Raw genomic sequence first — 25,619 nt, forward strand, 5'->3', positions numbered from 1 at the left:
CAGTAGTCTCTTTGGCTTGGTCAATGTTTATGGATGTAACTATTGCCATTACTTTGAAGGACATCATTATCTCATCCTCTTCTATTTGGTGTCCTTGATAATGTTGAGGAATTCTTGGGAGAGGTGAATAGAGTGCATAGTGTTGTCAACTAAGTGTTTCAGTTTCCATTGTAGTTCTTTGACTAGTCTATATTTTGGTGTGCCTGGTAGTGATACAGCGGGTCTGAGGGGAATCCCTGGCTTCTGTACCTTGCAGAGTCCATAGAAGCAGGGTGTGTTGAATCTCTCTGGCTTCATTTCTTTGGTAGCCTGTCTTGCTGATATCCCCTGAGTTGTGTAATTTCTTCAGGGTTGTTGTAATCTGGCTCTCTAACAGTGGTGTTGGGTCTACTGCCATCTGTTGGTAGGTGTCAGAATCTGCGAGTTGTGCCTTGGGTTTTTTGATGTATTGGGTTCTATTAAGGATTACTGCCATGCATCCTTTGACCATTGGTAATTTATGACATTTTTGTCTTTCTTGAGTCTCTCCAGGGCTTTCTTCTCTTCTGTGTTAAATGTGTTCCACCTACCTTTTTTGCTCAGTGTTGGGACTACCATCTGCCTGATGGTCTGATACATTTCCTTCGTGAGTCTGTTGTTCTTTAGAGTCAATTCCAGAGCAGCCAGGAAGTCAAGTTTTTTTTAGTGTTTCTGTAGTTACAATTCAGTCTACCTATTAGGACGGTCTTTTCTGTGTCTGGAAGTGGTTGGTCTGAGATGTTCAGAGATAATGGGATCTGCAGATGCTGGAGAATCCAAGATAACAAAGTGTGAAGCTGGATGAAGACAGCAGGCCAAGCAGAATCTCAGGAGCACAAAAGCTGACGTTTCGGGCCGAGACCCTTCATCAGAGAGGGGGAGGGGGAGAGGGTTCTGAAATAAATAGGGAGAGAGGGGGAGGCGGACCGAAGATGGATAGAGGAGAAGATAGGTGGAGAGGAGAGTACAAGGGAGTTTCTTGATCCATGTTTCTGTGTTGTCCATATTGTTGTTATGGGTGAGTTTGAAGAGTTTTCCTTGTAGGGCTATTCTGTTTTTTTGTTCTGGTCTTTTGTTGTTGTATGGTGATTGTATGGAGACAATTTAGTTTGCATCCTTGCCTTAACTTTTAAATCTCCTACACCTATATCCTGACAAGGAAATGGAAGGTGTGGTGTTGCTTTAAGAAATTCAGTTTTATTGCTGAAAATGGCCAGCACTTGAAGTGATATAACACTTGTTCTAGATCATTAGCACAATGCTCTATTTTAAGAAGAGTGCTTGTCCGGGTGTGTTCAAATCTAGTTTGTTATTTCCATAATAGATGCACCTTTCTGTTGCTCAATGTGTTAAATGCTTGGAACCTACAATAAAATAAAACACTTTGTTAATTCCACAATTCATTGCTGGTTATGCAATTACCATTTAGCAGCAGGGAGGTGTAACTAACACCACTCAATAACAATATAAATCTTCTGGAGATAAATGACCTGCAGAATGTGCTTGAGCATGTAATTTAGTTTCAGGGTGCAGGAAATTGATCACTGAAAAAAAATGTTACTGATTTGTAATGCTGATAAATGAGGTACCTGCCAGCAGGGAAGTGGTATTGATTACGGAGGAGTTGGCACATCTTTCCAGCATTTTTAACGTGATGCATGTGATTTCAGTTTTACATTGTGGCCGAATGGGACGGTATTAGTGAAGTGCCAGCTCTTAGGCAAAATACTCACTTTAGCCGCAACTGAAAGATTGTGATTCAGCAGTTGTGACTGATGATCTAAAGTAGGGCATTAAGCCAGTTGACGCAAGCAACTAAAGGACATTTAGTCTGAAAACCCATTTAAAAACACCCCTGCTCACTTCCAATTTTAACTTAGCATGAACCGTGATACGATCACTGGAACAATACATTTGGTTGAAGAAAGGCTGCATATTTTCCCCACCCCACCCAAATCAACTTTACAGTTTGGAACAAAAACAAAAAGTTGCTGAAAAAGCTCAGCAGGTCTGGCAGCACCTGTGAAGGAGCAAACAGAGTTAATATTTCAGGTCCAGTGACCCTCAGAACAGTTCTGAGGAAGTGTCACCAGACCTGAAGCCTGCTGAGCTTTTCTAGCAACTTTGTTTTTGTTCCTATTTACAGCATCCGCAGTTCTTTTGGTTTTTATCAACTTTAAAGTTTAGTGGCACAACAAATTTGCCTCATTTCTGAGGGGCATTTATAATTTTTCTATCATTTCCGATGGTTTTTTAATACTGTCATAAACAATATGCATTCCATCATATTGTATGTTGGAGGCACAAAGGCTAAGTAATCCTATTTATGAGGGACCTCTCGCAAAGCATTTCAAAAATGACCCTTACCACATCTTCCTTTCCTTCTCTAGGGTGAAGATGTTTTGGCCCGAAGCTCAGAGCTCATCCATTCTGGTGAATTAACAAAGGTCTCCCAACCTCAAGCCAAGAGCAAACAGCGAATCTTTTTCCTCTTTGACCATCAGGTGGTCTTTTGCAAGAAGGTAAAGAATGTCATCTGCTATATGTTAGCCTTCACACTTCTTTGGATTTCTTAGAGAGATCATCTCAGCAATTTAGAACAAAGGGAGTTACCTCACGAGAAAAGATTAAGGTCTGTCCAGCTTCCCTTCCATCATTCTGGTGTTCAAGTAAAACAATGATAATTGCAGAATTGTTACAGCAAAAAAGGAGGCCATTTGGTCTATTCTGCCTGTACTGGTTCTATTACCTAGTGCCAAATTCCTGCCTTTCCCCCTTATCTCTGCACAGCATTTCAATCCAAATAATTATTCAGTGCCCTCTTGAATGATTCAATTGAACCTGCTTCCACCACATTTCCAGGCAGTGCATTCTGTACCCTAACTACTTTCTGTGTGAAAAAGCATTTTCGTTTCTAAAATCACCTTTGCTTCTTTGGCACATCACTTTAAGTCTATGCTGTCTCAGTCTTTTTTTTAAATAAATTGCAACAGCTTTTTCTGTCTACTCTGTCCAGGCCATTCATTATTTTGAGGACCTCAGACAAATCTAAAATCTCTATCAAATCTACTTGCTGGTTATTCAATCACTGGCTAATCAATAGTGGCTAACCACTATTGGTTAGGGTCGGACATAAAGCAAAGAAAATTGGTGTCGATGCAGAATCGAGCTGGAGAACACAGCAAGTCAAGCAGCAGCAGAGGAGAAGACCCAAAACATCGACTTTCCTGTTCCTGTGGCACTGCCTGACCTGCTGTGCTCCTCCAGCTCCACACTGCATTAACTCTGACCCAACATCTGCAGTTATTGCTATCTTTGCAAAGAAAACCAGAGCGTGTATAAGATGACAGACCTAAAATTCCTTTCTCTATAGCCGTACTACAGTAAAGAAGAAAGGGCGTGTTTTGATATTGCATGTTTCACGTCCTCAAGATGCACCAATGTGCTCCACAGTCAAATAATACTTTGGAATCATTGTCACTGGTGTAACAGCAAATTTGAATTGATTTATTACTGTCATGTATACTGAAGTACAGTGAAAATTATGGTCTTAGACGCTTTACAGGCAGATCGTACTAAACATTTGCGGCAGGATGACAGAACAGATACAATGCCGAGAAGGCCCAGAGAGAGAGTAACATTAACATCTCAGCATAACCACTAAGGCCCTACAATCTATCAGGCAAGCACTGCACTGATTCATAATCTGGGGAAACTGGAATATAATGGCAACCAAAGTTGCTATTCAATCCATGCCAGTTTAGCAAGGCACAAGAGTGTGGTATTAATGAGGATGATGGTCAGCTGGTTCGTAAAAATCTCAGTGGGAAACTTGGTCTGAGCAGAGTTTCACTGATTGAATGCTGAAATGGATGGATATGGAAACATTTCTGTCAGTTTTAATGTTACTGAGAAGTTTACAGAATCATTATGACACAGAAGGAGACCATTGACCCATTGTGTCTGCACAAGCTGTCTCTGTCCATTTTGACTTAGTGTCAGACTCCTGCCTTTTATTGTTTCGATTCAAATAATCATCCAATATACTCTTGAATGCCTCGGTTGAACATTTCTCAAGCACGTTTCCAGGCAGGGCATTCTAAACCCAGATTAGCTGCTGTGTGAAAAAGTTTTTCTTGTCTTTGTAATTGCTTCTTTTGCAAAACACTTTACATAGAACATTACAGCACAGTACCGGCCCTTCGGCCCTCGATGTTGTGCCAACCTGTCATACCGATCTCAAGCCCATCTAACCTACACTATTCCATGTACGTCCATATGCTTGTCCAATGACGACTTAAATGTACCTAAAGTTGGCGAATCTACTAGCGTTGCAGGCAAAGTGTTCCATTCCCTTACTACTCTCTGAGTAAAGAAACTACCTCTGACATCTGTCCTATATCTTTCACCCCTCAATTTAAAGCTATGCCCCCTCATGCTCGCCATCACCATCCTAGGATAAAGGCTCTCCCTATCCACCCTATTTAACCCTCTGATTATTTTATATGTTTCTATTAAGTCATCTCTCAACCTTCTTCTCTCTAATGAAAACAGCCTCAAGTCCCTCAGCCTTTCCTCGTAAGACCTCCCCTCCATACCAGGCAACATCCTAGTAAATCTTCTCCGCACCCTTTCCAAAAGCTTCCAGATCCTCCTTATAATGTGGTGACCAGAACTGTACACAATACTCCAAGTGCGGCCGCACCAGAGTTTTGTACAGCTGCAGCATAACCTCTTGGTTCCAGAACTTGATCCCTCTATTAATAAAAGCTAAAACACTGTATGCCTTCTTAACAGCCCTGTCAACTTGGGTGGCAACTTCAAATGATCTGTGTACGTGGACACTGAGATCTCTCTGCTCATCTACACTACTAAGAATCTTACCATTAGCCCTGTACTTTGCCTTCTGGTTACTCCTATCAAAGTGCATCACTTCACACTTGTCTGCATTAAACTCCATTTGCCACCTCTCAGCCCAGCTCTGCAGCTTATCTATGTCTCTCTGCAACCTACAGCATCCTTTGTCACTATCCACAACTCCACTGACCTTAGTGTCGTCTGCAAATTTACTAACCCATCCTTCTACGCCCTCATTCCAGGTCATTTATAAAAATGACAAACAAGAGTGGACTTGTTGTACCACATGCCCCTACTGATGAAGGCTAGAATGCTCAGCCAAAAATCCCACCACCCAACCTATTCTTTGTTGCTATCTCTTCTAACCAGGATTATTCACACCAGTATTGTCCTCCTTGAGGCAGGTATCTGATATACCCACAGCATCATCATCCCAAAAGGCAAACTGTGCCAGTAACCCCCAAACTTATTAACTGTACTCTGCACATTCACATACATGTAATGTAACCTTGATTTTTTTTTTTGTTTATTCACTTGTGGAAAGTGGGCATTGCTGATTGACCCACATTTATTGCCTGTCCCTTGTTGCCCTTAAGTTGGTGGTGAGCTGCATTCTTAAACTGCTGCAGCCCTGAACTGTTACAATTCACATGCAAAAGTTGAACCACATGCCTTTGAATGTCAAGGGCCAGAGACAAGATTGTCTATTTTTAGAGATTGTCATTGCATGGTATTTGTATGGCGCAAATGTCACTTAACAAAATCCTTAAGGCATTGTCAGGTAACATTTGTGCCATATAAATGCCATGCAATGATCATCTCCAAGAAGAGACAATCTAATCATCACCCCTTGACATTCAATGAGTTACAGTCACTGAATCGCCCATTAATCAACATCCTTGAGGTTCCCATTGACCAGAAACTGAACTGAGCTCATCGCGTAAACACCATGACTACAACAACAGGTCAGCGGCTCAAATACTGGAGTGAGTAATTCACCTCCTGCCTCCCTAATGCCTATCTGCCATCTGCAAGGCACAAGTCAGGAGTGTAATGGAATGTTGCCCACTTGCCTGGATGGGTGCAGCTCCAACAAAACCCAAAAAGCTTGACACCATCCAGGATAAAGCAGCCACTTGATGGGTGGTGAGCTACCCTGTTGAACTGCGACAGTCCACATGCTTAGATTGATCCACAGTGCCCTTAGGGAGGAAATGTCTGGTTTTTGACCCAGCAACACTGAAGGAACAGCCATATATTTCAATATCAGGATGGCGTGTGGCTTGGAGGGGAACTTGCAGGAGGTGGTGTTCCCATGTATCTGCTGCCCTTGTCCCTCCAGATGAAAGTGGTCATGGATTTGGAAGGTGCTGTCTAAGGGCCTTTGTGAATTCCTGCAGTAAATCTAATTGTTGGTACACACTGCTGCTATTGAGTTCCAGTGGAGGAGGAAGCAAATGTTTGTGGACGTGGTGCCATTCTAGCAGGTTGCTCTGTCCTGGATGGCGCCAATTTCTTGAGTGTTGTTGGAGTTGCACTCATCCAGCAAGTGGTAAGTGTTCCATTATGCTCCTCACTTGTGCCTAGTAGATAATGAATGGGCTTTGGGGAGTCAGATGTGAGTAATTCACTGCTGTATTCCTAGTCTCTGAACTGCTCATGTAGCCATATGTGAGTATAGTTGAGTTTCAGGTCAGTGGTAACCCCCAGGATTCAGCGATGGTAACACTATTGAATGTCAAGGGCTGGTGATTTGGTTGTTTTGTACTGAAGGTGGCCATTGCCTGACATTTGTGAGGTACAAATAACACTTGCCACTTTTAAGCCCCATCCTGGATATTGACCAGATCTTGTTGCATTTCAACATGGATTGCTTCAGTATCTGAGGAGAGGCAAATGGTGCAGAACATTGTGCGATCATTGGCACACATCTCCACTTCTAACCTTATGATGGAGATGGCTAGGCCTAGAATACTATTATGAGGAACTGCCGCAAAGATGTCCTGCAGCTGAGATGACTGACCTTCACCAACCACTACAGCAGGATCATGGTGTTCAAGTGCATAGCTCCCTCAAAGTTGCCACCCAGGTGGATAAGGTTGTTAAGAAAGCATATGGTGTTTTGGCTTTCATTAACAGGGGGATTGAGTTTAAGAGCCGTGGGGTTATGCTGCAGCTCTACTAAACCCTGGTGAGACCACACTTGGAATATTGTGTCCAGTTCTGGTCCCTCTATTATAGGAAAGATGTGGAGCTTTGGAGAGGGTGCAAAGGAGGTTTACCAGGATGCTGCCTGGACTGGAAGGCTTGTCTTACGAGGAGAGGTTGACTGAGTTCGGACTTTTCTCTCTGGAGAGAAGGAGGAAGAGAGGTGACCTGATGGAGGTGTACAAGGTAATGAGAGGCATGGATAGTGTCGATAGCCAGAGACCTTTCCCCAGGGCAGGATTGACTGCCACGAGGGGTCATAGTTTTAAGGTGTTAGGAAGAAGGTATAGAGGAGACGTCAGAGGGAGGTTCTTCACCCAGAGAGTTAGAACATAGAACATAGAACAGTACAGCACAGAACAGGCCCTTCAGCCCACAATGTTGTGCCGACCATTGATCCTCATGGATGCACCCTCAAATTTCTGTGACCATATGCATGTCCAGCAGTCTCTTAAATGACCCCAATGACCTTGCTTCCACAACTGCTGCTGGCAACGCATTCCATGCTCTCACAACTCTCTGCGTAAAGAACCTGCCTCTGACATCCCCTCTATACTTTCCACCAACCAGCTTAAAACTATGACCCCTCGTGCTAGCCATTTCTGCCCTGGGAAATAGTCTCTGGCTATCGACTCTATCTATGCCTCTCATTATCTTGTATACCTCAATTAGGTCCCCTCTCCTCCTCCTTTTCTCCAATGAAAAGAGACCGAGCTCAGTCAACCTCTCTTCATAAGATAAGCCCTCCAGTCCAGGCAGCATCCTGGTAAACCTCCTCTGAACCCTCTCCAAAGCATCCACATCTTTCCTATAATAGGGCGCCCAGAACTGGACGCAGTATTCCAAGTGCGGTCTAACCAAAGTTTTATAGAGCTGCAACAAGATCTCACGACTCTTAAACTCAATCCCCCTGTTAATGAAAGCCAAAACACCATATGCTTTCTTAACAACCCTGTCCACTTGGGTGGCCATTTTAAGGGATCTATGTATCTGCACACCAAGATCCCTCTGTTCCTCCACGCTGCCAAGAATCCTATCCTTAATCCTGTACTCAGCTTTCAAATTCGACCTTCCAAAATGCATCACCTCGCATTTATCCAGGTTGAACTCCATCTGCCACCTCTCAGCCCATCTCTGCATCCTGTCAATGTCCCGCTGCAGCCTACAACAGCCCTCTACACTGTCAACGACACCTCCGACCTTTGTGTCGTCTGCAAACTTGCTGACCCATCCTTCAATTCCCTCGTCCAAGTCATTAATAAAAATTACAAACAGTAGAGGCCCAAGGACAGAGCCCTGTGGAACCCCACTCACCACTGACTTCCAGGCAGAATATTTTCCTTCTACTACAACTCGCTGTCTTCTGTTGGCCAGCCAATTCTGTATCCAAGCAGCTAAGTTCCCCTGTATCCCATTCCTCCTGACCTTCTGAATGAGCCTTCCATGGGGAACCTTATCAAATGCCTTACTGAAGTCCATATACACCACATCCACAGCTTGACCCTCATCAACCTTACTAGTCACATCCTCAAAAAACTCGATAAGGTTTGTAAGGCATGACCTACCCCTCACAAAGCCGTGTTGACTGTATTTAGTTGTGAGTGCATGGAATACTTTGCCAGTGGTCGTTGTGGAAGCGGAGTCATTAGTGACCTTTAAGCGACTGCTGGACATGCACATGGACAGCAGTGAATTGAGGGGAATGTAGGTTAGGTTATTTTATTTTTGGATTAGGATTATTCCACGGCACAACATCATTGTCCGAAGGCCTGTACTGTGCTGTACTTTTCTGTGTTCTATGTTCTATATTCCTATTTGCCAGGTATGACTCCAACCAGCAGAGACTCTGCCCCCCTGATTTCCGTGGATTCCGGTTTTGCCAGGGCTCCTTGGTGCCACTTTGTCATCTGCTACCTTATTTTCAAAGCCACCACTCTTATTTCATCATGGAAATTCAGCTCATTTATCCATGTTTGAACTGAGGCTGTATTGAGGTCAGGAACTGAGTGGCTCTGGAAGAACCCAAACTGGACATCACTGAACAGATTGTTGCTGAACAGGGTTCTGCTTCATAGCACAGTTGATGATAATTTCCATCACTTCACTGATGATCGAGAATAGATAGATGGGACAGTAATTGGCCTGGTTGTATTTGATCTACTTTTTGTGTGCAAGACAAACCTGGGAAATTTTCCACATTGTCAAGGAGATGCAATTGTAGCTGTACTGGAAGAGCTAAGGGTGTGGCAAGTTCTGGAACACAAGCCTTCAGTACTGTTGCCAGAATGAAGTCAGTGCCCAAAGTCTTTGCAGTATACATTACCTCCAACCATTTATTGATATCACATAGAATGAATTGAATTGGCTGAAGATAGGCATCTGTAATGGTGGGGACTATTGGAGGAAGCTGAACAGGATTTTCCACTCGGCATTTCTGGCTGAAGAATGTTTCAGCTATATCTTTTACATTGATCTGCTGGGCTCTTCCGTCATTGAGAACGGGGATATGGAGCCTGCACTTCCAGTGAATTTATAATTGTCCACTGTTCATGAATGGGTGTGGTGGACCAGACGGCTTAGATTTGATCCATTGGTTATGGGATGACTTAGCTTTGTCTGTCACTTGCTGTGGCTTCACCACTTGACACCTCATTTTTAGCTAAGTCTCTTGCTGCTCCTGGCATGCCCTCTTTCACTCTTCATTGAATCAGGGTTGATCCGCTGGTTTGATGGTAATAGTTGAATGGGGGATATGTCAGACCATGTGGTTGTAGATTTTGTTGGAATACATTTCTGCTGCTGTTGATGGCCTACAGTACTTCATGGATGCCTGGCCTTGAGTTGCTAGATCTGTTCAGAGTGTGTCCTGTTCAACACAGTGGTCGTGCCAGATGGTGAGCATTCTCCAAGTGCAGGCATGACTTCTCTCAAAGGACTGTGTGCGGTCATTCTGGTTCCCACAGCTGAGTTGAGTTTGTTTAGACCCTCCCATTGGCAAGTTATTATGACCCTATCGTAATCAGGATGTTCTTATGCTGTTGATGTTTGACTTTAAATGTCTGCTTGTTCTGCTTTATCTGTTGGTTCTGTAGAACTGGTTAGCTGTACGTTTTGTTGACAAGCTTCAAATTCTGAAATTTCTATTGAAAACCTTTACTCCTGTCAACAAACTTCTTCTTCCTTAAAATCCTCCTTGAAATCTGTCTCTTTGGCCGGATTTTTAGCCACCATTCATGTCATTTCTAGCCTTATTTTGACGTCTATTTGTAAGTGCCTTGGAACAATTTTCTGTTTTAAAAGTGCTTTACAAACAAGAAGCTGCTGTTTTTATTGTAGTACAATAAAGTGCACTGCCTGTTCTTTGTAAAAACATGTTGAAATTATGATGTTATATGGGGTCAATGAGTCATAATCTGTTCGGTTTTATTATGTGGCACTTTCATAGGACCTCCTGCGTCGTGACATCTTGTACTACAAAAGCAGGATTGACACGGACAGCATGGAAGTGGTGGATGTCGAAGATGGGAAGGACAAGGACTTCAACATCAGCGTCAAGAACGCATTCAAACTTCAAAACAAGTTCACAAATGAGGTCCACTTGTTCTGTGCCAAGAAGTTGTCGGTCAAAGAACGTTGGCTTCAAGCCTTTGAAAATGAACGAAAACAGGTTCAACTCGACAAAGAGACAGGTAAAAGTCTTGTTTTGGCAGGATGAAACAATGTTACTGAGGCTCCTGGTGTCAGCTGTCCATCTCCTTGAATACGAATTCTAAAATACCAGCCATGTGCATGCCACCATTAGTGTGCCTTTCTGTTTATTCATGGGATGTGGTTGTCTCTGGTTCGGCCAGAATTTATCACCCAGCTGTAATTATTCATTAGAAGGCAGTGGCCATCTGTCTTCTTGAATTACTATAGTTGATGTGTAGTTGCTCCATCAGCCGTTAAGACAAGAAGCATTCTGCCTTCGACAAGGATATGGAATTCTGCCTGGCACGCACTGTCATTTTCCACAAAGATGAGGAGCTGATAGGCGTTATTCCCTTCTCTCTCTCTCTCTCTCTCTCTCTCTCTCTCTCTCTCTCTCTCTATCTCTCTATCTCTCTCTCTCTCTCTATCTCTCTCTCTCTCTCTCTCTCTCTCTTTCTCTTTCTCTCTCTCTCGCACATACGCACACACACCACCGCATCCACTGGTGTTGCTCCGTGCTGTGTTGTGCACCTCTCCCGTCCCAACTGGCCTTTACACCATGTCATTTGTTAGGCTTCAGCTCAGAGTGGACTAGATTTATATATTTATACTGACATTGTTAACCATCTGAGGGGAGGTAATAAGACATGACCCCTGAGTATTTATGCTGGCTGAATATAACTGCAGCTAAGGGCCTTGTAGTGCAGTGGTACTGTCCCTGCCCCCGAACCAAAAGTCCTGGTTTAAGTACCACCTGATCCAGAGGTGGGTAATGACATCTCTTAACAGAGTTATTAGATTAAATTTAAAGAAAAAGTAAAATATCATCACTGTAGCTAATGTGAAGCCACTTTACAGAAAGGATCTCCAACAACCCATTAAATAGTCCTCAGTTGTATGTTATTAGAGAGCTGGGAGGACGGTTTGTTCTGCACACATGCACTGAAGCATGCATAGACCTCCAGGTTGTCAATGACGGAGTGATAGAAAACAACAGTGTAGCTTGAAACTAGCAATTTGTTTATTCTAGAGCGCTGCATTAGTACATAAGCATCTGCAAATAACACAGTAAACCATTGAGATGACAAGGTGTAGAGCTGGATGAACACAGCAGGCCAAGCAGAATAAGAGGAGCAGGAAAGCTGATGTTCCGGGCCTAGACCCTTCTTCAGAAAATGAAGGGCCTCGGTCCAAAACATCAGCTTTTCTGCTTCTCTAATGCTGCTTGGCCTACTGTGTTCATCCAGCTCTACACCTTGTTATCTCATATACCCCAGCTCCTACTGTCTCTCCCAGTGAAACATTCCGCAGCTGGGTTCAACCTTGAGCAATTGTGATGGCCTCCTAATTATTCTTCATGGAAATGTCACACTCCACCACAGATAACTCAGTCTCTGAGCTGTTACCAATACCACTGAGATCCCTTATTAATACAATTGTGTTGTTTTGTTTTTCAGAATTAACGCTTCGACATGTATTTCACGTTGTTCACTTTCTTTCCGCAGACTCTGTCCATCGTTATTGAATGGGACATGTTTGATCTGACAATTGTGCTCATATGTGATATTATGCTTTTTCTCAAGGCTTTGCTATCACAGAAGTTCAAAAGAAACAGGCCATGATGAACGCAAAAAAATCACATCCAACTGGGAAGCCTAAAGGTGACTTTTCCAATTTAATAATGTAATTTCTGCAGTCATGTATGAAACAGGCATTGCAATTCACTTGTTTGGCCTAGGAATTCATTGTAAATGCAATACAATGCTATTTGTATTTTAGAAGATGTCTTATCTAGGTAGAACAGCTGGAAGGACAAATTGATCAAATACAATATTAAAACACATTTGACATACAAATAAAATGAAAACTACAAGCAAATTTAAAGTGAATGTGAAAGAAAAGGGTGATCCAAAAAAATGTTTTGCAATGTTGGAGAAGATCTGCAAGTGGTGCAATTTGATTACTTCCCAATAACAAATCAAGAAAATTAAACTTGCAACCGCAGGAAATGCTACACTTGCCCCCACACCACCTCCCTCACCCCTATCCCAGGCCCCAAGATGACATTCCACATTAAGCAGAGGTTCACCTGCACATCTGCCAATGTGGTATACTGCATCCACTGTACCTGGTGTGGCTTCCTCTACATTGGGGAAACCGAGCGGAGGCTTGGGGACCGCTTTGCAGAACACGGCCGCTCGGTTCACAATAAACAACTGCACCTCCTAGTCGCAAACCATTTCCACTCCCCCTCCCATTCGTTAGATGACATGTCCATCATGGGCCTCCTGCAGTGCCACAATGATGCCACCCGAAGGTTGCAGGAACAGCAACTCATATTCCGCTTGGGAACCCTGCAGCCCAATGGTATCAATGTGGACTTCACCAGCTTCAAAATCTCCCCTTCCCCCACCGCATGCCAAAACCAGCCCAGTTCGCCCCCTCCCCCCACTGCACCACACAACCAGCCCAGCTCTTCCCTCCACCCACTGCATCCCATAACCAGTCCAACGTGTCTCTGCCTCCCTAACCTGTTCTTCCTCTCACCCATCCCTTCCTCCCACCCCAAGCCGCACCTCCATCTCCTACCTACCAACCTCATCCCACCTCCTTGACCTGTCCGTCTTCCCTGGACTGACCTATCCCCTCCCTACCTCCCCACCTATACTCTCCTCTCCACCTATCTTCTTTTCTCTCCATCTTCGGTCCGCCTCCCCCTCTCCCGCTATTTATTCCAGAACCCTCACCCTATCCCCCTCTCTGATGAAGCGTCTAGGCCCGAAATGTCAGCTTTTGTGCTCCTGAGATGCTGCTGGGCCTGCTGTGTTCATCCAGCCTCACATTTCATTATCTTGGATTCTCCAGCATCTGCAGTTCCCATTATCAAAGAAAATTAAAGACTGTGTTTGCCCTTCCTTATGGATTACATTGCCTGTGGGTGTTTTAGAAGTTGATTCAATGGAGGAATTCAAAAGGGAACTGGATTATTAACTGAAGAGGAAGTATGCACAAGGTTGTAGGGACAGCGGCTGTGGATTAATTGTTCGTCAGACAGCCAGCACAAAATGACCCGCTTCTCTGCTTTAGCCATCATCGGGTTCTATGATTGAGGTCATGATTACACTTCAAAAAAATTATTTTTTATTGGCAGTAAGGAGCTTTGTGGTGTCCTGAGGTTGTGAAAATCTTTCTGTAAATGTGAGGTTTCTCTTTCTTGATAGTAGCAGATGGCAAGAAAATTCCAGATAAGACTGTTAAAAATAAGCATTTCATAAGGGATGCATTTCATGCAGTTGGTACTCAATTGTACTTTAAATTTTCCAAACCAGTGAGCTCTTTCTTTGAAAGAGCATTACTGAAAATCTAAGCCATAAACTAATTATCTCGGGTACCCATGCCCTATCATGGAGTATATTACAAGCTTGCTGAATGAATAATTCCAGCTGTGCTGCGATAGCTAGGCTAGGTTAGTTGTTTCAGCATATCACTTCTTCTATTCGTTATTCAGGGCCGACACAAACATTGGTCTCTATTTTGCTATTGAGCACATCTACAATTTGGAACATTTCAGCCATTACAATTCCCTCACTTTCAGGTTTTAGGGAAGGACAAATACCCCAAGCAAAATTTTCATTTGACTTGCTAGTGACCTACCCTGTTCCACCTAGCTACACAAACAATTATAATCAGCTGCTGATTAAAGGTAAAGTCACCATAGTCCCAGAGGGCTGCTCTTTCATGAGAGGGAGAGACAACTGGTGGTGCTTTCACCTGAGGGTCACCACACCTCAAGCAAGGGAAAGGTTGAGAAGGAGAGTCTTTCATGGTAACCTCAGTTGGAATGGGAGTTGAACTCAGTGTAAGCATCACACTGCATTGCAAACCAGCCATCCAACCAACTGAGCTAACTGATCACAGAAAAAACCCAGCAGTAGCAACTTTCAGAACTCATGCAATTATTTAGGTGGGTCTAAATTATCCAAAGAGGAATTCACTTACTCTGTGAGGAAAGATCCAGCAGAAGATTCACCAAATTAAATTTTGGTGAAATTGGATTTAATTTGTTGAAAATTAAATGTCATACACTGTAAAAGGTAAAAACGCATAGACTTACTTCAAATTATATCAAAACAAATGATTAATGAACATTGCTGGAAAACTAAGGACAAATTAGAACTTGGAATATAACACTTTTATTTATTTTGTCCCTACTCAGTTAGTGTGAGCATACAGACAGATCCTCTGCCAAACAATCAAAGGGAAAATTGAATGCCATGAAGCACTTTGCAGATGGGTTGAATTCAATTCAGTTGCTGTGCACATTGGTAATTTAGTTACATCAGGCTATTCCTGGCTGCTGTAATGTGTTATTAATTGGGCAGGATGTGTACTCCATTATAGTCGTTCATTTCCAGATGGTGCAATCTTAAAATCTCAGGTAAGCGAATCAAATGTGTGAGTGACAAATACCTGCAATAGATTTGGTGTGTTACTTTCTCTGTAAGTAATGGGTACCATTTTCATTCGAGTTTGTGGTGTAAGTTTAAAATGTTCATCTTTGCACAGTGCATACTTACAATTTAATTTGCTTTTTTTAAAAAATGCTATGGATAGTCCTTTGCTATTCTTTCATCCTGTCTTAATTCATGCATGTTTCAGAAAAAAATGTTGCCAAGCATGACTGTAACTTTTTTTTGTGTGTTCTGTCGTCTGTCTTTTGTTTTTCTTCCTTTCTTCCACTCACTCTTTTCTATCCCTGTTTCTTGAACAAGATCTCCAACAGCTGCTGAATGTGACCTCATCTCTGTCTCAGTCCACCACATGTCTACACGAACCTACTCCCCAGCATCCAAAACCCCCACCAGCTACCAAACTCCTCGAGACCCCACGGATGTCGCAGGCTCGTCTTCTGCTCCAGAAAGGGGGGGATGTGACTCCCAGCATTTTACGTAGGGCTATGTCATGGATGTCCACTCACAGCCGAGACCTGTTCCAATAATGGCAGAAAAGGTGATCAGCCTATTGCCCTTTAATTTTAACAAACATAAATCAATACAAACGTATTGTTGCTTAAGAGGCTGATAGTGCAGTGAAACCTGGATTTCTGGTCACCTTGAGTTTTTACCTTGTAATCCATCATTTCCAATTCAAAAGCAAACATTCATGAAATAATTTCAATAGTTTTTTCATCAATCAATTTATCTGCAAGCATCTTGCAAACAAGCCACAAAATCCAACCTTATCTTTGGAACCATAAGGTTTTATTTGCATTCAAAGCGTTATATATTAAAAACCATAAAATGACCCAGCATAGAACAAGACCATTCAGCCCATTGTGCAAGAGTTAGCTGTTAGAAGGGCTGTCCAATGAGTTCCCTGTTGTCCTGTACATTTATCATTTAAAAGTGAAAGTAACTTTTCCAAAATATACAGTTAAATCAGCTTCCACCAGCCTTTCAGGGGCTGTCATTCCAGATAACACTCTACGAAACATTAAAAATGCTTTTGTGTAACTGTAATTCATTTGATAAGCAGAAACCATTAAAGGTAACCCTGTCTTACACCCTTTTCTGATCGTTAGATCTCTCCAAAATCTGAAGTAGACTAGTTTTCAATCCAGAGAAACTTTCAACAGCAAATTATAATTGATCTTTAACTGAACTGAGAATGTTCCGGGAGTGAGTGAGCAGTGGCCTTGTAATGCAATGTTTAGCAGGTAAACACAACATTCAGACTCTGAATCTTAACATTGCCATGAGTAATGTACAAGGAATACATAGGCTCTTTCATTCATGTGATTTAAAAAAAAATTGAATCAATTAGATGGCCATAGCTCATCGATTCGTCCTCGAGTGGTGGAGGAGCCAATGTGCTGTGGCCACAGAGAAGTCCATTTCACTGCAGCTTTCTCGATGAACTACCACGTGTGTTCATTCATATCTGTTTGTTTTAATAACCACATAGGAAGGTCTCCTACATGAATTTATACTTTGTAGAAGCTTTAAGACTTTACTAAATGTCAACTGCAGGTTGAAATTACATAACAAATTTGTAATTAAACCTGGATCCAATTCCTCAACTGCCTGAATGAAGGCCATGATGTTTTCCTGTCATTCTCTTTTTATCCTCCATTCACCTCTCCTGTTCATCTTTTCATACCACTTCAGAGGACCCGATGAACCCCAGATAGCTGCATGTTACCCCGCTAATTGTATCATATACAGGTTGAGCCACAACTGAGCAGTTCAATGTTACCAAAACCAACTTCAACCGAGACCATTGCTCATTTCTCATAAAAGAAAAGGCTGTTTCTTAGTGAGGTGTGTTATTTAAAGTAAAAACAGAACTGTTAATTTCAAATAATGTGTATTCATGTTGGGAGAGGGGTGTTGCTGGTAAGATTGGCATTTATTTCCCAAGTCTGGCTGTGTTGAGAAGATGATGATACAATTTAATTAGGGAGGAAGGTCATTTCGGATTAAGAGTGAACCAAGTCGCTGTGAGACTGGAGACACATGGAGACCAGACATGAGTAAGGACAACACATTTCCTTCCCAAAAGGATGTGGATATATAAGTTGGGCCATTCTAGCAATCTCTTAGTCCCTGTCACCAATAAACTGAATTAACTTCTCCAACTGCTGTGGTGAACTTGAACTTCTCTTCACTAGTCTGGTAACGTGACCACGATGCTTTCATACTCTTCTGGCTATGGTATCCAACTCGTGACATCTAACAACATCCCTAACACACATCTCTGCACCCAATAAATGGTTAACTTGTAAGTGAAAGATGAGTGTAGGATTTTGTTAATATATTGAAGACACCATCGAATGGACAACACAATCAATGCACTAAAAAGAACAATATAACAGTAAATCATGAAGGCCCAAACCCTTTTAGCTGCAGCACTTTACTTTCAAAGCAATGAACCACCCAATGGAACAAAAATTCCGTGGTTACCTGCAAAATAGCCAGCTTTGCCTATTAATAGTAAACGCAAAATACTGCAGATTTTGGAAATCTGAAACAAACACACAATGTCAACGAAACACAGCAGGTTTGGCAGTATCTGTAGAGAGAGAAACAGAGTCAATGTTTCAAGTCGGCATGACTGAAAAGCTTTGCCTGTTACCCATCTTGGATTCTAGCCCTGCATGTAGCCATATAAATGCAAGCTTCATTATTGAAATAAGCCAAAGGGCTTGGGGCGGCACGGTGGCTCAATGGTTAGCACTGCTGCGTCACAGCGCTAGAGACCCGGATTCAATTCCATCCTCGGGCAACTGTCTGTGTGGAGTTTGCACATTCTCCCCATGTCTGCGTGGGTTTCCTCTGTGTGCTCCGGTCTCCTCCCACAGTCCAAAGATGCCCAGGCTAGGTGGATTGGCCATACTAAATTGCCTGTAGTGTTCAGGGATTTGTACATTAGGTGGGATATAAGGGGCATGGGTTTGGGTGGATGCTCTGAGAGTCAGTGCAGACTTGCTGGGCCAAAGGGCCTGTTTCCTCACTGTAGGGATTCTGAAGCAACTGTAAATGCGGTCCCAATAGGTTCTGCATGTCCTGAGCATCAACAGTTGGAGCTATGGTGTAGGAGTTATGGCACAATTCCAAATAGCTTCAAATAGTAACAATAAATCAATTTACAGGTCAAAGAAGAGAGGGAGATTTGTGCCCCAACAAAATTAAAAAAAAAAGGTTAACACATCCAGTTTAGACCATAAGACATAGGAGTGGAAGTAAGGCCATTCAGCCCATCAAGTCCACTCCACCATTTAAATCATGGCTGATGGGCATTTCAACACCACTTCCCTGCACTCTCCCCGTAGCCGTTGATTCCTTTTGAGATCAAGAATTTGTCGATCTCTGCCTTGAAGGCATCCAACTTCCCGGCCTCCACTGCACTCTGCAGCAATGAATTCCACAAGCCCACCACTCTCTGGCTGAAGAAATGTCGTCTCATTTCAGTTTTAAATTTACCCCCTCTAATTTTAAGGCTGTGCCCACGGGTCCTAGTCTCCCCGCCTAACGGAAACAACTTCCTAGCGTCCACCCCTTCTAAACCACACATTATCTTGTTAGTTTCTACTAGATCTCCAGTCAACCTTCTAAACTCTAATGAGTACAATCCCAGGATCCTTAGCCGTTCATCGTACGCTAAACCTACCATTCCAGGGATCATCTGTGTGAATCTCCGCTGGACACGCTCCAGGGCTAGTATGTCCTTCCTGAGGTGTGGGGCCCAAAATTGGACACAGTATTCTAAATGGGGCCTAACTAGAGCCTTATAAAGGCTCAGAAGCACATCGCTGCTTTTATAGTCCAACTCTCTTGAGATAATTTACAACATTACACTCGCTTTCTTAATTACGGACTCTACCTACAAGTTAACCTTTAGAGAATCCTGGACCAACACTCCCAGATCCCTTTGCACTTCTGATTTGTGAATTTTCTCACCTTTAGAAAATAGTCCATGCCTGTATTCTTTTTTCCAAAGTGCAAAACCTCACATTTACTCACATTGAATTTCATCAGCCATTTCCTGGACCACTCTCCTAAACTGTCTAAATCTTTATGCAGCTTCCCCACCTCCTCAGTACTACCTGCCTGCCCACCTCTCTTCATATCATCGGCAAACTTCACCAGAATCCCCCCAGTTCCTTCATCCAGATCATTAATATATAAGGTGAACAGCTGTGGCCCCAATACTGAACCATGCGGGACACCACTTGTCACCGGTTGCCATTCCGAGAAAGAGCCTTTTATCCCAACTCTCTGCCTTCTGTCAGACAGCCAATCCTCAGTCCAAGCCAGTAGCTCACCTCGAACACCATGGGCCCTCACCTTGCTCAGCAGCCTCCCTTGAGGCACTGTATCAAAGGCCTTTTGGAAGTCTAGATAGATAACATCTACTGGGTTTCCCTGGTCAAAACATACTTGTTACCTCTTCAAAGAATTCTAACAGGTTTGTCAGGCACGACCTCCCCTTACTAAAACGATGCTGACTTGTTTTAATCTGACCCTGCACTTCCAGGAATTTAGAAATCTCACCCTTGACAACGGATTCTAGAATTTTACCAACTACCGAGGTTAGGCTAATCAGCCTATAATTTTCCATCTTTTGCCTTGATCCTTTCTTCAACAGGGGGGTTACAATAGCAATTTTCCAATCATCTGGGACTTTCCCTGACTCCAGTGACTTTTGAAAGATCACGACCAAAGCCTCCGCTATTTCCTCAGCCACCTCCCTCAGAACTCTAGGATGTAGCCCATCGGGGCCAGGAGATTTATCAATTTTTAGACCCTTTAGCTTTTCTAGCACTGTCTCTTTTGTAATGCCTACCGCACTCAACTCTGCCCCCTGGCTCTCCCTAATTGTTGGCATACTACTCATGTCTTCCACTGTGAAGACTGACGCAAAGTACTTATTAAGTTCTTCAGCTATTTCCTTATTTTCCCATAGGTTTTTCAACATTTTTTAAATACCAAATTACATATCCCACTTCTTCACATATTCCACGTCCGAATTTACTGCCCATTCCTAAGTGCCCTCAGGAACAAAGTGCAGTGAGCTGATTTCTCAACCTGCTGCAAACTCTGTAGTTGAGGTATTCTCACGTTCCTGTACAGGAGGGAATGAGGGGGAATTGAACCAGCAACAATGAAGGAATGGTCTTATAATTTTTAGTCAGGAGGGTGTCCAGAGCACATGCAGCTGGTAGGAAAATTAGAGGGAAAGCTGATCAGCAGATCTGGTTACATCAGTGGAGAGAGAAACGTGTTAACATTCCACTTTGGATATCTCACTTCTTAAAAATCTTTGTTGGACATGGTTTTGCTTTTGTGGTTTGAATGGCCAATTATTAGCTGACTCTGAATGTTTGTCTGGTCTTGTGGTATGACAGCATAAATTGCTCATTATCTAAGGTGTTTAAATAGAAGTGATCTTTATTTAATCATCAGCAAACATCTTCATTTATACCTTTTAGTGTCAGGTATATCATTCATAAAGTGTTTGAAGGCTTTTGGGCCCGAGGGTCTCCCAGCATGGTTCCTTGGGCTCAGATTATTTGCTAACAAAAACCATCAGTGGCACTTGTGTAAATGCCACATGTCCATTTAGTTTAAGCCCTTTTAAAACTTTTTTTAAATTAAGTAGTTTCAGATACAGAATGTGAGGGCATTTAAGAGTAAACCACAGTGCTGTGGATCTGTAGTTACATGTAGACCAGACCAGGCAAGGTTGGCAGCTTTCCTTCACTAAGAGACATTAGCGAGTGTAACAGATTTTGACAGTCTTTTCATTTAATTCCCAAATTTCATGAATTTGTCATTGTGGGCGTTCAGTCTAGGTCCCAGGCACATTATCTGGATTTCTAGATTATGAGTTCAGTGACAGTACCAATATTGCTGTCATTCACCTCTCCCACGGCTTCCAATCTGTTCTTCCTCTGATTCTCATCAATTTCAATTTTACTTGATCCTCTTGATGTAATACTTGTTTAAATGGTGCCTCGATACTTAGGGTTGTTATTCTCATCTCAAAGATTTAGCTAATACACCATTAACATCAGATTTTATAGATAGAAAATATCAAATTGGGAGCCATGCCAAAATGATTTTCTTACTTTCTCCAAACTTGTAATCAGCCAGCACTTAGTGGCATGCTTATCATACAAAATCTTTCATTTCTTTCCCCGCTTCAGACTAATCCTAACTGGCTTTCAGAACTTCAAAACTCAATTTGAAACACATAAGCAGTTGAAAGCCTTTACTCCATCCTCCCTATAGTACCTACCTCTTGAACTTATCTGCCATTGTTAACTCTTCTGTAAGGTATTTTGCTTTTTCTATTCCCTGGAATGTTTTGATTAGTGTTGGATGCCTTCATTCGGTTCCCCGCTCCACATTCTTCAGCAGCCTCCATCTCCAGTCTGCCTTTCTGCACATCTTCCCCACCATCAAAAGCTTCTTTTAAATTGATTTACATTAGGGTGTCCTTTGTGCATCTGCCCACTCTTTGCTTGCTCATGATGTCTGATGCCAATACTGGAACACCTTGGCAAACTTGCAGAGCTAAAGGCATTGTTGAACTTGTTATATGTTCATGCCCTGGTAGACCAGGGCACAAGAAGACACTGCAATATGAAAGTGCTACACCTCAATCAGATATTTGGCTGCACATTTTTGTTCTGCCTCGGGTATATTAATTGACAAGACAGTGAACAGCCCTCCAACTGTACTAATGATAAACCGCAAACTTAATTTGCCCCTATAAGGCAAATATTTAAATCCTTAATTAAAGGGAATAATCAGAAAAAGCTATTAGTGAAATTAAGGCATGGTGAACTGCTTGGATATTTCAGGTTGCAGGCAAATGAATGGCAATCTCTGAAACAATGACTGGACTATAAGGAATGTGTCTTAAAGACACAAAGTCACTGCATGATGTGCACTTCCAGTACCTGTTACTTTCTCATCTCAATACACAGCTCTGTAATGAGCAAATCTTACTCCCAGTTAAAGCCATTGCCAACCTTTTTTGTTGCGCTGTATTTGCAGGCCTATAACGAAAAGGTGGTGCAATGGTACAGACATCATAATCCTCCTGTCATTTTTGTTCCGTCCCCAAATTTGTGGAGGGGGCGGGGGGATCATCCCATTTTTTGGAAACAGCCAGAGTTACTATACTCATCCAATGTCTTTGCTGATCTAATTCTGATTTCCTGCTTGGCCAGCTTTCTTTGTCCTGTTCCAGTGGCCTGGTCAGGCCTATTCTTACATACCCAGCTTCAGACTATTGGTGCTAGTTCATGTCCCTGTCAAAACTCACATTGACTCTGATCACGTGAATCCTTTACAAGCGCCTGAAGTTATGATTGAAACACAGAAAACAGGAGCAGGACTAGGCCATTCAACCCTTCAAGCCTGCACCAACATTCAACATGATCATGGCCTATCATCAAACTCAGTATCTTGTTTTCCCTTTCTCCAAAAACTCTTTGATCCTTTTAGCCCCAAGAATTATATCTAACATCTTGCAAGCACTCAGTATTTTGGCCTGAACTGCTTTCTGTGCTAGTGAATTCCACAGGCTCACCACCCTCTGGGTGAAGAGGGTTCTCCCCATCTCAATCCTAAATGGACTACCAATACCTTCAGTTCTGGACTCCCCAGTTATTAGGAACATCCATCCTGTGTTTACTATGTTTACTGTTGGTAGAGGTTTCTAGTTTTTCTGAGAACCCCCTTCATTTTTTTTGTAACTCTAGTAAATATAGTCCTAACTGATCCAATGTCTCTTCACACATCAGTCCTGTCATTCCAGGAATCCATACAGTAAAACCTTTGTTCCAGAGCCATAACATCCTTTCTCAGATAAGGAGACCAAAACTGAATACAAAATATTATTGCCAAGCCCTTAAGCTATTACAACCTACAATCTTCTTATTTTTTTCATCCCTGTCCCTCTAAATGTACTTTTTTCTCCTACTTACCTTTTATATTTGTGTGGGTGACACAGGTCAAAATGTATGGCCGGTGAACCAATATTATGGTTATGGAGATGGAAAAACAGCATTTTTTCCAGATCACCGAGAGAAAACACACACACACACACACACACACACACACACACACACACACACACACACACACACACACACACACACACACACACACACACACACACTATCGTGATCCCGTCTTATCGTCCAAGCCCAGGTATAACATTTCAGACCCTAGCAGCGTTTCACTAGTAACAGGTGATTGATTGGGAGTGGCCCCAGTTGCTTCTATGCGATGACCCGAGTCCGGAATGTATTGTGATTGCTGTTTCTGGAACCTCACTGTAATGGCCACTAAGAAAGCGAAAGTATGTTCTCTTCTCTCCGTGTCTCTGTCAATATGTGCATTTATTCTTCCACGTAAAATAAATCTGGAGCTCATATTTCAACTTCTGTAAAACAGAGAATAGATTTTTCCCTCTCTCAGACCCCTTCAAACACCCTGAATATTTTATTCTTCTTTCCTGGAAATGTTTACATTGCTCCTATTAAAAATAAATTCCCTCCCCAAAAATGCCAGGACTGACCATCATGCAGCCAGGATCAGAAACAGAGATAACAAAGTGTGGGGCTAGATGAACACAGCAGGCCAAGTAGCATCTTAGGAGCACAAAAGCTGATGTTTTGGACCTAGACCCTCCTCCTTGATGAGGGATCAGAAACATTCAGGCGGGGCCAACTTGCACTACACATATTACTAATGCACTGTTTCCTCTGAGGAAAGTCAATCAGTGATTTATTTAGGTGAAATAATTCAATTATGGAAGTCATGTAACACATTTACAATTTAGGTGTTAAAAGATATCTCAGATTTTATAGTGCGCACATTATCTTAACACCTTAAAAAGCATTGTCCTATAGTGCGTTGTAGAACAGAGATGGTGATTGTTATGTCCAGATCCCATTTAGTGGTTCCCCAACTTGCTACAGTTTCAAATGGGATGTCCCAAACCATTCAGTTCCCAGATGAGAATGGACAACAGGCTCCCTTTCTTTATTCACCTATCCACTCAGGTGATCACAGGCAATTTAAAAAAAGATACTTTTCCCTCTGACCCAAATGATCTTGTGTTTTAAAAGGAGCCAATTTAACAAGGCTTTCTTCAGTCATCAAAGAGTGATTTTATTAATTAGTAAATTGGAAAAGAATTCATAATGCAGTGAGGATACACACGGAACAGAAATAAGAGGTGAATCCAAAAAAATAAATGTTAAAAGAAGCAGATGTGCAAATCAGTCTCAGTTGCTTGTGAAGAATGAAGTTGTGGCAATTGCAGTAGAGATTAACAGTCATGTTAACATTTGGTACTGGTTAACAGTTGTGCTTGACAGTTCAACCATTGATCTCATGATCTTCGGGTCATTTGAGATACTGTAGTGACTGAATTACAGGGGGTGAGAGAGTCCTTTTTGTGGTCCCATTTCTATCTTTCCCTATGACTTTTGTCTAACCAACTGATTTCTAACACAGAGTTGAGAGCCTTTGGCAGGAGTGACTGAGGATGGTTCTTAAACTGAGACTTTCACAGCATGCTAACGTAGGCAGGCACAGGCAAGAATGAATCAGTTCCAGTAGCGTGCTTCGATAGAGTTAAAATTGGCTTTTTAAACCCTACCCTTGTATATTTTTCAAATGGAGAAACAAAACGTGTGTCTAAAATTTAAAACATAATCAGCAGGGAGTGGCTTAAATGTTGAACAGAGGGTCATCAGCCCCTTGTATTCTTTTGACTTGTCCCTTCCTTCAGAGAGGTGTTGTTTGAAGTTCCCTTTGGATTCGTAGCTGTAAGATTCTGTAGGTCTCTCTCTGCATCCAGCCACTTAGGATTTAAATCATTCGCCAGTTTTGGCTGCATCAGTTTTCTTTTGTGAGGCACATTTTGGGATTCTGAAGTGAAAATGTTCACAGTATTTGGAACCCTGATCTCTCACCTTGTCATGATCATGGGTCAGAACTCCAAATACTGTGAACACTTTGATATCACCACACACTCTGTGTTTGTGTGTGTCTGTGTGTGTGTGTGTGTGTATGTATTAAAAATGCCTTGGCATGACCATAGGACAGAACTCCAAAATCTTAGATTTAAAACTCCAACCTGGATCATAACTGGGAATGACAATACTTTCCTAAAATTTTAAAGCTTGTTGTATAGAAAAGTTACATTTTCAGATAATATAGCCAATGTTGTCAGTCCACTACTTCAGAAAGTGGCTCAAGTTTTAAATTCTGTTTAATCAATCTCAATTTAGGCCATAAAATTAAAATTAAGTAAGTTAT

At 42.3% G+C, this 25,619-nt stretch overlaps 1 protein-coding gene across 12 annotated transcripts in view; it reads left to right on the top strand.

The window, feature by feature from the left end:
• LOC125457500 (rho guanine nucleotide exchange factor 4) overlaps positions 1-25,619 on the top strand; it is a 423,581-nt gene that overhangs the window by 389,467 nt on the left and 8,495 nt on the right. For 11 of the 12 annotated variants that reach the window (XM_048541759.2, XM_048541758.2, XM_048541762.2 and 8 more), the window contains 4 exons: positions 2,409-2,540; positions 10,529-10,772; positions 12,357-12,434; positions 15,546-15,783. In XM_048541759.2, the coding sequence (XP_048397716.2) occupies positions 2,409-2,540; positions 10,529-10,772; positions 12,357-12,434; positions 15,546-15,772 (681 nt within the window). In that variant the 3' untranslated portion in view covers positions 15,773-15,783. The remainder of the gene's footprint in view (positions 1-2,408; positions 2,541-10,528; positions 10,773-12,356; positions 12,435-15,545; positions 15,784-25,619) is intronic. The other variant, XM_048541760.2, reaches the window with a different exon arrangement.

Source organism: Stegostoma tigrinum, chromosome 14, assembly GCF_030684315.1.
Source record: "Stegostoma tigrinum isolate sSteTig4 chromosome 14, sSteTig4.hap1, whole genome shotgun sequence".
NCBI lineage: Eukaryota > Metazoa > Chordata > Chondrichthyes > Orectolobiformes > Stegostomatidae > Stegostoma > Stegostoma tigrinum.